The sequence below is a fragment of the Hyalella azteca genome, unplaced genomic scaffold, assembly GCF_000764305.2.
Source record: "Hyalella azteca isolate HAZT.00-mixed unplaced genomic scaffold, Hazt_2.0.2 contig6336, whole genome shotgun sequence".
Lineage (NCBI taxonomy): Eukaryota > Metazoa > Arthropoda > Malacostraca > Amphipoda > Hyalellidae > Hyalella > Hyalella azteca.
In genome coordinates this window covers 208,742-224,892 of record NW_025936499.1, presented here as the reverse complement: position 1 = coordinate 224,892, position 16,151 = coordinate 208,742, and the positions used below count along the sequence as shown (strand labels likewise).

Here is a 16,151-nt window from a genome sequence, read left to right as displayed (position 1 = left end):
AAGAATATTTTCAAAATTAATATAATCATTTTGTAAATAAAAGATTACCCTGCAAATTTACGCTATACAATTTACTTTCACAATTGTAGCGTCTGTGTAGAAAATAAGTTCGACCAATGAGATGAAGATATAGGCGAATTTTTACTCCATAATTACATGTGAAAAATGGTGAAAATTTGATTGCGACCATTTTTCCAATAAAGCCTGCCTAGGGTGACTCGTCAATACTCAATGAAACCTGCAAAGTACCTTAATTCTGAAGTTAATTCAACATTTCTTATCTCACAGCATGATAATATTACTCGCTTATTTATGTCAGAAATGTTCGTATTTATGTAGAATAGGATAATTCATTCCAGTGATTATTTTTTTTTTGCAAAATGCAACATCTGGGCAGGGTGGCCCAGTGGTTACAGTTCAGAGTACCAAGATTGGAGCAGATATCGAGAGTTGCGGGTTTGATCCCAGCTCAGTGCGCCAGTTTATGGTCAGAATCGGCTAGGAGGCCGGGCGGCTAAGCAAAGAAAATTTGAAGCAGTGAGTTGCGAGTTCAAGCCCGCAACAAGCGAACGACAGGCCTCCGTTAAGAATCGGCGACAGGCCTCCAGCCTAATAAACGCTGAAACCGCTATATTATATTATTATATTATGTAATCCAAACAGTAGAACTACTTTTAATTGACCGCCTAAAAGATGTTTTCTTCAGTTTTCTATTGAACATGATTTATGTTTTTCACGGTACAGCCCCTTAACTTAGAGATAACAATCAGGAATATTTTTGAGCATATAATTTTACGTCAAAATTTTGTTCGGAAAATTCATCAAATGATGATGCATTTTGCGATGATGGTGAATTTTTCCAACCATTCGCGTTTTGAGGTCAAGAATAAATTTACTCTGTAAATTCATTTCATGAATTTACAGAACGATATTATATTAGTCGTTCATTAAATGAATTTATAGAGCGAACGATTTTTTTGTTATGTTCATGTTTTCTGGAAATAGAACAGAGGTCATCAAAGATTGAGATATTCAAATAATTATTCGTTTTAAGATCAGTTCTGTAGTACTGAACAACACCGTTGTTATATTTGCTTCTGTAACCTTCCCTCAAAAATAAAAGTAAAAAAATGTTACTGAAAAAAGGCACAAGAATTTTTGTGTGCGCCGGCTTGGTTGCTGATTATTCTGTGGTAGATAAGCAGTCCTGTTATTTTATATCGCCATTGATATCTGCAACGATGATGAGACACGTGACTGTCGTTGTGCTGCTCACGTGTGCAGGTAAAAGAGACAAGATAATACATCAAACTAGGCTTTGAGTGAAACTGGCGAAACTTCTGCAGTTTTTGCAAACGATTTCTTGTTTTAGAAAAAAATTGGATAGTTTTGAGAAAAACGTGAAATGAATAGAAATGTAAACGTTTTTAGGCAACAAAAGTTACGATCGAGTTCGGTTGAATAATTTGAGTAGTATGTGAATTATTGCGCAAACTGTTATTCCTCAATAGAATTTAGAATTGATAAGCTCAAAAAATTGCCGAAGAATCCTTGTACCTTAGATTAATGATAATGAACAGTTTGACAAATATTTTTGAGCTCGGAAAATTTTTCATGTGCAGTACTATTTTGTGTGTTCGAAAAATTATCCAGTGGGATTAAAATTACAAACGTCTCCTAGGTGTTCGTGTGTCATTATTCGATATTTTCTAATTTATTCTGAATAAATTCAATTGTGTCACTCACGTATGTACATACCCTCAGGAGCAGGCGTGGTGGTGGAGGCCGCTGGTCCAGGCTGTCCTCCATCAGCGGACGGCGGACGCTACGACTACAAGGAGGTCAATAAATATTAGAAAATACATAACCTACCTGAATTAATTTAGTCTTAGTATTTGGGATGAAATGATGGAAATTGGAAATTCATTAAGCACAGCTAGAAATTCCCCTCCAATACGATTATATCGTAAAATTAGTTCGAAATAGTTCAATGATTGCAATTTAACTTCAATAGGTTGGTTATTCTCAGATGATATCAACACAGATTTATTGAGGCTCAAATCACTCGTAAGATACATTGACAGATGTACATCAAATTTAAGATACAGAATCTCAATAGATTTTTTTACCTAAAAAGTATTGACTCAGACAGGATTTCATATTTTTTATTTTCGATCTGCTTTACAAGTTTGGAATATTGCATAAATGCCTGCACTCAAATATATAATGAAATTCAACATGCCTGTAAACAAATTGGATTTATGGATTAATTTATAAAGGAATTATTGATGAAATCTTGACGACAGGCGCTGTGCATGAGCTTCTTGTTCTACGAAGCGCAGCGGTCAGGCGCCCTGCCGCCAGACCAACGCGTCACGTGGCGCCATGACTCAGCACTTTCTGACGGCCTGGACAACGGCATAGACCTCACAGGAGGATATTATGATGGTCAGTAACTGTTATAGATTATGATGTTATGATGGTCAGTAACTTATATATTACGTTATGATATTATGATGGTCAGTAACTATTGTATATTATGATAGTATGATGGTCAGTAACTATTGTACATTATGATAGTATGATGGTCGGTAACTATTGTATTTTATGATAGAATGATGGTCAGTAACTATTGTATATTAGGATGTTATGATGGTCGGTAACTATTATGATGGTCAGTAACTTATATATTACGTTATGATATTATGATGGTCAGTAACTATTATATATTACGTTATGATATTATGATGGTCAGTAACTATTGTATATTATAATATTATTATGGTCAGTAACTATTGTATATTATGATGGTCAGTAACTATTATATATTATGATATTATGATGGTCTGTAACTATTATATATTATGATGGTCAGTAACTATTATATATTATGATATTATGATGTCAGTAACTATTGTATATTAGGGTGTTATGACGGTGATTTAGATATTTTATACAATGATTTTATGCTGATGAGTAAAATATTATCCGTATTACGATATTATGATGGTCCGTAACTTGAAAAATACGCGTTCTTCTGTACTCGTGAGCTCAAGACTACATAAATACGATTCAAGTTAGGACAGTGGATGTTACGCGTGTCATATTCTGACTGTATTCTGGCGCTATTGCAATTATTCCACAATTATAATTGGGTTTTGATCATGCTAATATTATTAATCGCGTTGTAACATTCCAATCATATTCCAGTAAATTCATTTCATTTAATATATATAGAGTAATCGAGACCGAAGTACAGGGTGCGGCGTGGGAACTTACTCTTTTAAAAACGCGCGCTCCTCTCTCGACCACTGCATGGTCGCAACTGAACTGAGTGGACGAAAAACTTCATAGCCCGCGCACCATATTGCGCATGGCGCCACCTTCCTAGGACTAATGGCCGCCACGTGGCGCGCAATTCAAATAAGTAAGTTCCCGCGCCGCACCCTGTATATAGAGCTACAGGAATGAATGACATTAGAAAAAGTTGAGTAGCTAGTGTATCTCGCACAGCGCTGGATCAGAACATATTACGAAATTGCTTCTTCTGTTATATAGTTATGTTCTGCTGTACATTTGCAAACCTTAAACTATAGATACTTCATGCAGCTTAAGTATTTATCAAGAATTATTTGCATAAATAGGTAGTATAAATAGCTGAATTATCTCTGAGATTAGCCGGAGCTCAACCGCCTATTGAGCTAATAATGAAACATCAGTTATAATAATATTAGTATAACTGTGAGATACTATAGTCTTACCTAATGCATTGTCTGACCACAGCGGGCGACCACGTCAAGTTCAACTTCCCGATGGCGTTCGTGATGACCGCCTTGTCGTGGGGGCTTCTGTCCTACAGGGAGGGCTACGAGGCTGCCGGTGATTAAAAAACTTTCAAAACAACATATCCTGCTGAAGTAGAAAAATCCAATTCGTTCGAAATGAATGAGAAAATGGGGTCTGTGTCGAACTATTTCACACAGGTCGTTGACAGAGGGTATCTTTACGGAGAATTATGAAATATGTCTTCATTATTTACTTCCTGTTTTGTATTTCGCGCCAAGTAGCCAGATGTTGTAGAAAAAGATTTGAGAGTATTTCATATGAAAGGTAAGCTCATGAAGTTTTGTGTCCCGCCTAGTCAGCTGCTACTATGCAGTGGACAAGTGAGCAGCATGCGTTTGCTGTGGAGGCGTACTTTTCTAATGGCCGTTCCATTATCGCTTCACAACGAGCATTCCGTATTCGGTCCCGTATTCATTCATCAGGTCGGGTTCCTGATCGGAAGTCGATTGTTACATCGGTGAACACATTTAGGGTGAGTGGGAGTATATATGCAAGAGGGTCTTGAGGTCAGCAGACTGCCACAACACCCGAAAACGCGGAGAGAGTTAGGAAAACGTTTCTGCGTTCTCCACACGGACCACACCGTTCAGCACGTAAAAACGCTGCTATTCTGAGGAATTCGAATAGCAGTGTGGTACGAATACTTCACAAACAACAGCAATTTTATTCGCACAAATTGTCTGTGGCACAAGAACTTAGCGAAAACGATTTTATTGCTTGCCGAAATGCATGTGAAGCGTTTCTTGAGAACTTGTGAGACAACATTTTGCAGAGTGCCTTATCTCCTTCAGAGGTAATCTTCTTTGGCCGGCCTGATCCCTCGATTTGGCTCCGTGTGATTTTTCATGTGGTTATCTTAAATCAGTTATTTACAAAATGACTACCTCATTTGATGAACAACATACGCCAAGCCATCGCCAACATACCCATCAATATGCTTCAGCGAATTGAACAGAATTTCAAAAAAGATATAAGAATGCATTGACAATAGGGCTGTCATTTGTCCGATGTCATCTTTGAAAATAAGTGATAGAAAAATTCAAGTGTATTTTTCAATAAACTTAACATCATAATGATATCTTTACTAGTAATTTTTTATTGAGCTTTCAAATCGGGAAGTTTCCATGAATCACCATGTATTGTGCACGCTTGAGTTCACCGGTCGATGAGCGACGTGACTGGTATGATGGTCGATAAAATTGAATCCATTTAATGAAAATAAAACTTGCATAATCGGCGCTCATTAGCTACAGGCCAGCCCTTCTTCACTCATAAATGTTTTCCATCGTAAATGTTTTCATCAAATCCAACTTCGATTGATTCGAATTTGTGCAATATCCACTACAGGACAGGTGGCGCACGCAGAGGCTGCAATCAAATGGACAGTTGACTACTTCTTGAAATGTCACAGCGAAAGCAATACTTTGTGGGGCCAAGTAAGTTGTATGGCACTTCATATTCATGAAAATATTTTCAAACGCATTGGCAAAACGAATAGACAATAAATAAATATAGTCGAGCATCTTCACGCGGCATCAGTTGACTATTCAGTTATTATCCTTCGTGTAATTGGTGAGGGACGCAGTATAGCTTGTTTATGAGCTAAATTTGTGGTGTAGGGCTGCGCTCCCATTGGTGTTACTCCGATATTCCTCTTAGCCTTTATTGACCTTAGCACCAGCTGGACTAATTTGCCTTGAGAAGCTCGAGTAACAAACATGAACTGTCATTACCATTTTCAATCCCATAACTGCATGAGAGTTGGTTTGACAGAAAAACTAAAAAGTTTTCAATATTATTTGGACTCATTGGGTAAGGTATAGCGACCTCATCAAAATAAGGATTAGCGACCTCGTCAAAAGAGGCTATATTGTGCTTTTGCGATAGAATTTAATCATTGTGAAATGATTGGCAGGTTGGAGATGGTTATCTGGACCACGCGTGGTGGGGCAGACCAGAGGAAATGCCCATGGAGCGACCGTCGTGGAAAATTGACACAACTGCTCCAGGTACGTGAAAAATGTTCAAGTTCATGCAAAGACTCAGGTGAAAAGCAAGGCATAAGTTAAACCAAATATAGTTCATCCCCAATCATATTTAACTAATTTGAATTGAATTTGAAATGGAGCATGGAGGATACTTTTCGGACAAATTATACTTTACATATTATTAATGAAAAAATTCGTGTAAAAGTGTGATGTTCAGAGAATTTTTTGCTCGGAATTCATCACTGGGCTATGAACAATTACGATGTTTAATGTTGGAATAAGACATTTCTATACTCACCTCTGTCCCATCGTCCAGGATCTGAACTTGCAGGAGAAACAGCCGCGGGTTTCGCTGCTGCATCTTTAGTGTTTAGAGTGAGTACGAAACTAAAGTAACGCAAAATTAGAACACGAAATTTGTTTTTATTGATGGCCTTGATAAGTTTATGAGTATAATTCTAGAGTTGGGGGATGGGATAACAATATCCCAGACATTATTATTGAGAAATTTGTTTTTAGCTTAAATATGAAAACTTACTTAACTTTATAAAGAAACAAATGGTTTCGTTCGTCAAAAACTACCTATCGTGCGGGTCATCTGACGAGTGTACGATCCTCTAAGTTTTACGGGATTTCGCGTTCCAAGAGGCATTGTCCCTGAGCGTCCCGTCAGAGAACCCGCGGTGTCTGACTGCAGGCACGAGTACAGGGTTCAAATTCAATGGCAGTAGGCAGAATACTTCATATTTTTCTTCTCCATCACTCATGGTGGCCAACATCTCGTTCAATTAGCAGTGTTTTTCAGTGTGTTCTCTTACGCGGCTTTTCTCATATCCCTTAGGATTCTTTTGTCGCTTTGCTATGCAATCGGGTCATTTGTGTCGTTCTGCCCCTTTTTGGTGATGAACTATTTTAGATTTTGGAAATATGGGATATTTGTGACGTTTCACCGCGGTTGGATGTTTCTTGATGACTTCCTGTACAACATACCAATGTAATACAGCTAAATTGCTGACGCACTGTAAAGAATGTGGCCAGTAAATTAAACCATGTAAATTCAATAGTTACTCAATCCCCTCTATCACGATTGCCAAACGAACGTCACTAATTCGGCAAATCTTGTTTATTGAAGTATCGGATATGGCAGCAGTCGGCGAGCCATATTTACAATGAATGTAACCCATGTCATCAGGAATCTGACCCAGCCTTAGCCGACGACCTGGTGAGGAGGGCGCGAGAGCTCTTCGATTTCGCCGACCAGTACCGGGCGATGTATCACGAGTCCATCCCCAATGCAGTGGACTTCTATAAGTAACAAATGAATGTCATATAATTAACAGTATTAATAATATGCATATAGTTTTTTTTAATTCGTAGCTCATACCGAAGTAACTGTCCGGAGTAAAGGTTAATTATTATTTTGTATAATTGAGAGGAAGATAATTTACTTTACGATCAGTACGATTCAAATTTGATGTGTCAAAGTAGAACCACCAAAAAATGCAGCCATTAACAGACAAAGCTTAAGCTCAGTGAGAACAGAATTTTTTATCTAAAATAATAAAAACATAAATAAATTGCTTCCTATCGAAATCTATGCGTATGCTTTGAAGTGATGTGGCTGACCTGAAAATATTTATTCTGCATGCATATACAATTGTGAAACGCAACGCAAGCAACGAACCATTTTCAACATGAATCAAATCAAAAATATTATTAATTCGCTGCAAAAATTTGTTTTATTTAAGCAGTATATTTACAATAATTAAGCATGCATGTGAGACCAGGCTTGAGCTTGTAATGTAAAGTTAACAACCGTGATCCCAGTTTCACTGCCGATAGTTTTTCACTATCTGTATCGTAATTTAATTGGTGTAACAGTCTCTCCAGACTCAACTACTCCTTTTTGCGTATTTTGCGCGATTTTGACTACTCTAAAACAATTAACAAACAGGACACTGGGTCCTCAAAATTTGCAAATTTATAACGTTATGAATCGATTTTTGGGTATCGCTTACGACAAACTGATTCTGAAGTTGATTATTCAGTCGACGCTTCTTTTGTAACAGATTAACGACGACTTACTGGATACTACCAATACACATTCCGTGATCGTCTTCAGACCTTTCTGTGCAGTGCGCTATAACTACCTGATTCCTCATCTGCCAGGTCATGGAGTGGTTACGGAGACGACCTGGTGTGGTCAGCCTGTTGGCTGTACAAGGTAACCGGGGAGCAGTTCTACGCTGACAAGGCCAAAGAGTTCTGGGCGGAGTTCAATACGGCAACGCGCGGCACTGAAGGCTTCGGAAGTGATAACAAGAACGCCGGAGATCAGGTGCAGATATGCGCTTGTATATTGGAAGCTTACGTTGCAATTATATTAATTACACTTATACCAATTTCGGCTTCAACGAAAAAACTTACCTGGCAGCTTCTGGCGCATGGATGACACAAGTTGACAAGCCTAGCACGTGAACCAGCGGCTCTATGTCCGCATTCCGTTATTTTTCGGCAGGTACAATTAGCACCTAATTAGAGTCCGGCATCCGGCATATTCTCTTGCAGTCGTGAGTGACGGAGGCACCTGATACCTTCCTGGGCGAGGACGGCAGAATCTCACAAGTCGGGCTTAAAAACACCCCCTCCTGCCCCCCCTATTTGGAGGCAGGGAGGGACATTTCATTACCTACGTTGCGTTTTGCTTATCCCTGTTCTAAAAATTAATATTAAAAAGAGTATTTAGAAGAATGCAGTAGGCGAATAAATGTCTTTTTAATCTCGACAGTATTTTGTACCAGTAATAATATTATATATGATGACTTAAAAAGTTGCAAACAAATTGTTTGCACGTGTTTGTTATATCATCAGCTTCGTTACACTTGAAAAAAAATTACTTGAACAGTACGCAACATTTTATCAAACTAACCATCATTCAACATTCTTCCTCATTTAACAGCACTGTGCGTCCACCAACATTCAGCAGCGCTTCAGCATTCACTAGCGCTCAACATTCTCCAACATATACCAGAGTGAAACTATCTTCAACATTAACCAACTCCAAACCTTCTTTCACATTCACCTATCTCAAATATTCTGTCACTTCTACCAATACCATTCATTTCTCTTTTCCCCAGCACAAAGCATTCTTCAGCAATAATCAGTCCTTCGTGTTCTCCCACGATATTCACAAGCACAGCCTAGAATGAACTTAAAAGCCTATTTTAAGCATGGGCTTGACTTGCAATTAATGACAATTTCAAAATGGCGTGGTCAATTAATAGCAATTTCAAATTAGCTATCAAATATGGTAGCTAATTTTTTTCATCTCCAGGGTACATCGATGGAAGAGTGAAAATATTTTGAATTGTTCGCGGTAAATCCATTCAAGGCGCGGCCCGCATGCATTCCTATCTCCTCCGGCATTCACACGTTACATTCAGAATGAATTGCTAATGTCTCGCCTTTTCAGAATACGTCGCTAGAAATTATCGTCTCGCAAACTGTTTGGCATGGGTCTAAAAATTCTGCCTACAGAAGCTAAAAAAAATAAAACCATTACCATCGATGAAATTCTTCTTGGAATTAGCAGCCTTTATAAGGCTGCCGCCATGCTGGATACAAATTTAATAAATCTATTCTGCAATAATTTTTCAATGAAAAATGGCCCAGTACTTCGATTTCACTCCGGTCACAAACCTGACGATACAACGGGATAAAGTACATAATTACAGAAAACCGGTCACTAAATAACTAAAGAATCCGGTTAGCAGCCTTAATGGAATTTCAAGCGGGCTGCCGACCGCTAATGAAGACAGCCCGCAGCGCTCCAAATGTTGCCGGCCTGCGTGCGGTTGGAGTGCGTCCCATCATGGGACCAAATCGGCAATCACCAAATCCCCGCCTCCCGAAAGGGAGGCCCAAAGCCTGTTTTTTGGCCGGGCCGGCGCACGGACCCCCGTGTGTTGCTGGCGGTGTTGCTGCTGAGACCGGGGGATGTTGAAGCTAACCCGGGACCGGTGTGGGTGTATCAGATCTGTGGCCGCCGAATCACTAAGACACAGACGTCCTTCCGATGTAATTCACAATCACTACACTGGGTTCATGAAAAATGCACCACAATCAAAACAGCAGACTACAATAACAACTGGACCTGCAGTCTTCACACAGCACCCCCAATTACCATAAACCCACATATTCAACAAAACTTACCCCAGCAACACAACTCAGCATTACCACCCCAAAGACCCACTCAACAACCACAGTCATTAGTTCTACCAAACCCTCCAAACCAAAACCAAAACAAACCACAACTACAACCAAAAAACAGAGGAAACAGCCGAAACACCCTTAAAGTTCTTCAAATAAACATAAACACACTATCAAACAAAATAGATGAACTAGCCCTAGCTTAGCACAAACTCACACAAACAAACTACAAACAATCCAAAACACAGCACTCCGCATTGCAACAGGTTGTACAGCTGATACTAACCAAAGCCACCTACACACAGAAACAAAAACGCTTCCAATAGACCAGCACCTCAGACTCCATGCATCCCAACTCAGACTAAAAGCTCAAGCACCAACCCACCCAATTCACACTCACACTCAACCTTACAACCCACCCAGACTTATGAAACAAACAGTTTTCACAAACAGAAACTATACCACTAACATACTCATAGAACCAGACCAAGCCACAACAGAAACACTAAATAGATGCAAGAAACAAATACACACTACAATCACAACTAACTACTAGACAATCTACCAAACAATGCTGTACTCTCGGCACCAGCACCAGCCATAGACTCTTCAGAAACCCAATTACCCAGGCACACACGCCGAGCACTAGCACAACTCCGTACAAACAAGTCCCCCCTACTACACCAATACCTACACAAGATAGATCCAGCCACACATCCGTCCCCTCTTGGTCCACTCTGTCTCAGACATGAACACAACACCTGCCACCTGTTTGGCTGCTCGGAACTGGTCACGCCCTTGTCGCCCCTGGTTTTGTGAGACTCTCCCATCGAGGCGGCGGGGCTGTTAGCGCGCTGGGGAGAGAGGTTGGGCTGGCCACAGAAATGGGTGTAGGCCCAGTCCCGCACTTGTCGCGGGACGGGGAGGGCGAACAACAACAACAACAACTGCCCGCTGCCGATCCATAACCTAACCTATACTTAATTTGTGGAACTTTTGGTTCCTTAAATAGATTCATCTGTCATGGTGAATTAAAAATTAGAGCCTAGAGCATATTAAACCATGCAGCGGAAATAAATAACATGCTCTAGCAAAATATATCCCAAATTAAAAATTTCTATCGCTGCCAGAATCTTGAAAGCTCAATTGTGTGTTATTGAATGGTGGTGATCAGTACATATATTCTAGCAAAAACTACTTTTAAAAGCAATGACCGGCACTTGTAATAAATTCGCGTCGCAAAATGTGTTTAGAAATAACAATTTCTTGCTTTAGAACAGAATTGTTTCCAAATAGTAAACCCCACTATTCACGACGGATAAGATTACTTGATTGAAATGAGACGCGTTTATCAATCATCATCTATAGACACGTGACACTATACACAATTGAAGCAACGACTCAACATGAACGTCTCCGTTATTGCTTGAAGGCGGGCTAGTTAAAAAACCCTATCTTTCAATTGAGAGTATAATGAAGGTTGTTTTTGCATTTAAGACTGGAACGTTGGTGTTAAGGACATTGAGCGCGAGCCTGTCGCCATGTTCACAGAGCAAGCATATGCCATAAACTCATTACGAGCGTGTTGAGGATTAATCAATGCAAGCATTTTTTTCTGAACATTCAACGTCCGCCTGCTGCCGTACTTGCTATGCACGTGTGTTCATGCACATACTGGTATATCGCAAGCTTGTTAACACAAGCGTAACGCAAGCGTGTTGATAACAACGCAATGCACGTGAGTTGACGGTCACATACCGAAGTGTGTTGACGTAAACTGAAAGCAAACGTGTTGTTGAAGTTAACGCAGTGTCGACTTATTTTGCTAAACGCACGCGATGATCGCCTGTTGACGGACACGAAACGCAAGTGTGTTGAAGATCTTCTTCGATCTTTTGTCCAATTTCTGAGGACTTGGTTCTTCACCACTCGCCCCGCGTCCGGATAGATGTGTTGAAGGTAACACCTGAATATTTTCTGAACACACGCTCTGATCGTGTGATGACGCCCACGCATTGCACGCGTGTTACAAATAAAGTAATGTTCGCGTGAACAACACACTCAATGCCAGAGTATTGAAAATAACTCAAAGCAAACACGTTGACGTATACGCAATGCACGAGTGTTTATAAATTCGTACGTGTGGCCAGCCGTAAGTTTAGGATGTCATTCGATCCTATGTTTTTTTCATGGAACTACCCAAAGTTGTTAATATTTTGGGGCTGAATTTAGTAGGCGGCCGATTCAAGTCCGATTCACCACTAACCCTAGGGTGACGAGATTGTTTCGGGCGAAATCGGAATATAAATTTTGGGATAATTACGAAAAAACTAGAAACAGGGATGACAATTTCCTTAAAGTCATGTGTATCATAAGTAATGAGCCATTTCTCTCGTTAATACTGTGTATTTTTTTCTACTCTTTATTTAATGATGCGACTGATGAACAACTTTGAAATAAAAAGTATTTTACAAACAGGAAAATGGTTTCGGTGAGTTCCGAGTTTGAAAATACATGAGTGAGATCCTTAACGTCGTGCTTGAATACGAGACGAAATTTCACGCGCTCAATCCCATCCAAATTTTCTTACAGCGTTCATGGATTTATCATCGTAATAACTCTGCTGCTAGGTTTTGTTCGTGGAACTCTTTGGTGACGAGGAGTACGTGCAAGTCCTGACGGAGACGCTGAGGGCGTACCGCAACATGCCGCACACACCGGGAGGCATGCTCTACCTCAGCCAGTGGGGGTCTCTTGTTGGCGCCACGCATACCGCCTTCATCGCACTAAAGGCATGCAGAGTCTAAGAAGAATCATAGTGAAAATCAGGTCTTTTATCAAGTAAATTATTATTTGACCACAGACCAGTGCCAGGTTTTGACTTGCGACACGATTGTGTATATTTTACAGCGAATCACCAAGTGAATTATCTGAAGGGATCGAAAATGATTACGGTGATGGATGTATTTTACACAAAATTGTTAAAGCTTTTGGTATGGTTTTAATGACCATCAACAATTTCATGTTGTGAACTAATACAAATGATTCCTGTGAGCGCGAACTGATTTATGAGATATCGAAGTTTTTGCAGGGAATATCTGTAGATTTGCGTGGATGTAACATAAAAATGTAAATTGCATCAAAATTTTCTTACACAAAATAAAAATTTTTCTAAAATAATGCAAATAATCTGATCAAAATACTACTCTGACAGGCCGCTGACCTCGGAATTGAGCCTGAAGTCAACAGGGCGTGGGCCGAGCAACAGATCAACTACGCGCTTGGGTCCTCCGGCCGATCATACCTCATCGGTTACGGCGACAATTACCCGCTAAGGCCTCACCACAGGGGCAGGTGGCTGAATATCCCGCATTACCAACATGCTAATTATTGACAGCCTATATACAAGTATTTAGTTAATAGCCTATCCTGACAGTTGTTAATCTCCTGTCTCAATTTAGCTTTTGCTGAAATTTCTGAAATGTGTTTTGGAGTAATGGTGTTTTCTTGCTGTATCCTAAAAATTCATACCAACTACCACATGAGACGTGTTTTTAAGTTGTATGCGGCTTAAATAATTTCTATTTGAACAGCTCGTGCCCTAACTTGCCTGAAGTTTGCGACGACGGTTGGGCCTTGAACCAGCCTGGGCCAAACCCTCAACTTCTCTACGGCGCCCTAGTGGGAGGACCTGACATGGTGAAGAAGGGAGTAGTAGATCGAGTAGCCTAATTTTTTCATGTTTCGTAATTCAATCCTCGAATTTCTCAGGATATCTCATCTGAGTCGGACAGCAAATTGGATTAGTTTCACGCTTGTCCATGCAGTGTGTTTCAGTTGGTGAATGGTATTCGGTAAGATTTTTAACCTTCATTATAGTACTATAGTGTGAGTGTGATGGCGTGGGACATGGGACCGAATGCTGCGAGGTGACTCGTCCGGAACTTAGTAGACGAGTAGACTCGATACGGTTGCTCACTCCAGGGTCCTTATTATATGGGCTATAATGCTGCTACTATAGACTCTCATCAGGCGGACCCTACCATCGGTTGTCATTGTCTACCATACCAAGCAGGAGTTGATATTAATTAGAGCGATTGATCTCAAAGCGCGAGAAACTTGTCTTATTTTAATTCGTTATTTCTTGCTCGGAGAGGATTGTGACAAATTTTTATAAATATCCGAAGAAATTAAATTGCTTATTTCTTAAGACGATATTGTTTGGAGCTCATATTTTGTTGCCGCCACATATGACCAGCTGGTGTTCTCGTGTTGCAGAGCGACGGCTACACGGACGAGCGCAGCGACTACGTCCACAACGAGGTCGCGGTGGGTTACAACACGGGCCTCACGGCCTCCCTCGCTGCCCTCATCTCCCTCGCCCAGGGCTGATGTTATATCAGTTAAACTGACTGATTTAAATGGAGACGAAAAATGTTTTCATGTTTTATGGGTTTCAACTGTAATTAAAGTTTTTGTGTTGTAGGCATTGGGAATATGCTAGTGTCGATGTTTACTTGAAATTTGATGCAGCAGCAGAATTTTACTAATAGTATCAAATTACAACCGTTTTTGCTAATATAGTTATAATCTAGAGGATTCTGAACAAATCTTCAAATTCTGTCAAAACAATATTATTAATTTTGACACGAAAACTTTGACTTCTCTTCGGTGCCGCACTGAAATGCTTTTTTCACCTTAAACTTGATCCCACACATTTATAACGAATAAAATTTGTTTTGATGTAAACTTGCAATAACAGAGACTTGTTTTACTTCCACTATTCTGGAAAAACGTAAGAAAGCTTATAAGAAGTTTATCTTGTGATTTAACTTCATAACTGGGTCGTTTGTACAGTTAGTTTAATGTTCTGCTAACGCTTTTAATTGGTGTCACCGTTAAATTCGCTGAATATGAGTCAGTGAGTCGATGTTCAAAAATTAGTTTGCGTGTGTTCCTAAGCGCAAATACGTCAACGTTTATTTAAACCGCCATTCTCATTAGGTTTAATGCCGACTTGTCAAAACGAACCTATTGCTCCCAGGTGCTCCATTGCGGTCATGCATCTTAATAATTAATTGTTACGTTCCGGCGGACAATAAGTTCTGGTGACAACGGCTCATGATTATCATATATTAACGACAAGTGAAACTTAATAGCGAGCTTTAATAACAAGATTTTTGTCACAGGTTCAATTTATCACTCATACATTTTCGGTAGCATATCATATTGAAGTTACAAGAGAAGGCTAAATTGATTGCGTGAAAACTAAAACTCCAACAATTGCGACAGTCAAATGTCGTGAAATGAATTTGAGTAACAGAAACTAACACGAAAAGCACAATGAAACCTTTACAAAAATCGCATATAAATTTTGTTTTCACATGGAATACTTCAAAAAAAATTGAACTTCATGTTGGCTACAAGACAACAGAGCAACGCAAATTGGTGATATCCAGTCAATATTTTCACAATAAACAAGCATCATAACAAGTATTTACAAAGAATAATAGAGTGTTAAGCAGGTTTAAGAAATTACTTAATTGTAGCTGTACATTCTTAGTAATAAATTCGCAATATAACTTAATATGGGTAAACTGGATAAAAATTCAAAATGAAATTTGATCTATTTTAGTTATACCAATTTAAAGGAATTGCGCGGGAATGTCTCCTATACGATGGAGGTTGAATGAACGAAATCCAAAATTAACTTTACATTGCATGGCAAATAATGGCGTTAAATCATGATTGATTCAAATTAATTACGTGGCCTATGTTTAATTTCTTCACATAGCTTGTTACGATCCAATTTATAGCCACAAATGCCCTTAGATAATAACTAAAAGAGCTGTGGCAGTTTTCAAATATTTATCAAAACATCAACTGAAGCGACTTGGCAACTGAAAATATACACTTTATACAAATGGTTCTTCGTCTGTATACTTTTACGTGCATGAGAACAATTTAAGTGAACAATTGGCTATAAAAAAGATTAATTCAATCATCAGCTAATAATAAATGATTATGAAAAACTAAAGGGTACGACATCGCTAGCATGTGAGCATTGCTATAATTTTTGTCTGCATCCACACTCTTCTTAATAAATAG

The 16,151-nt window shown here is 39.3% G+C and overlaps 1 protein-coding gene across 1 annotated transcript; it reads left to right on the top strand.

Annotated features, from left to right (window-relative positions):
• The first annotated feature begins 1,241 nt into the window (after nt 1-1,241).
• Nucleotides 1,242-14,792, top strand: LOC108673478 (endoglucanase E-4). The gene is made up of 13 exons (XM_018161317.2): nt 1,242-1,284; nt 1,765-1,841; nt 2,307-2,448; nt 3,784-3,879; nt 5,194-5,282; nt 5,762-5,855; nt 6,151-6,209; nt 7,027-7,145; nt 8,004-8,172; nt 12,674-12,835; nt 13,258-13,397; nt 13,637-13,742; nt 14,322-14,792. The coding sequence occupies exons 1-13, from the start codon at nt 1,242-1,244 to the stop codon at nt 14,433-14,435; spliced, it is 1,410 nt and encodes a 469-aa protein (XP_018016806.1). The 3' UTR covers nt 14,436-14,792.
• The last annotated feature ends 1,359 nt before the right edge of the window (nt 14,793-16,151 follow it).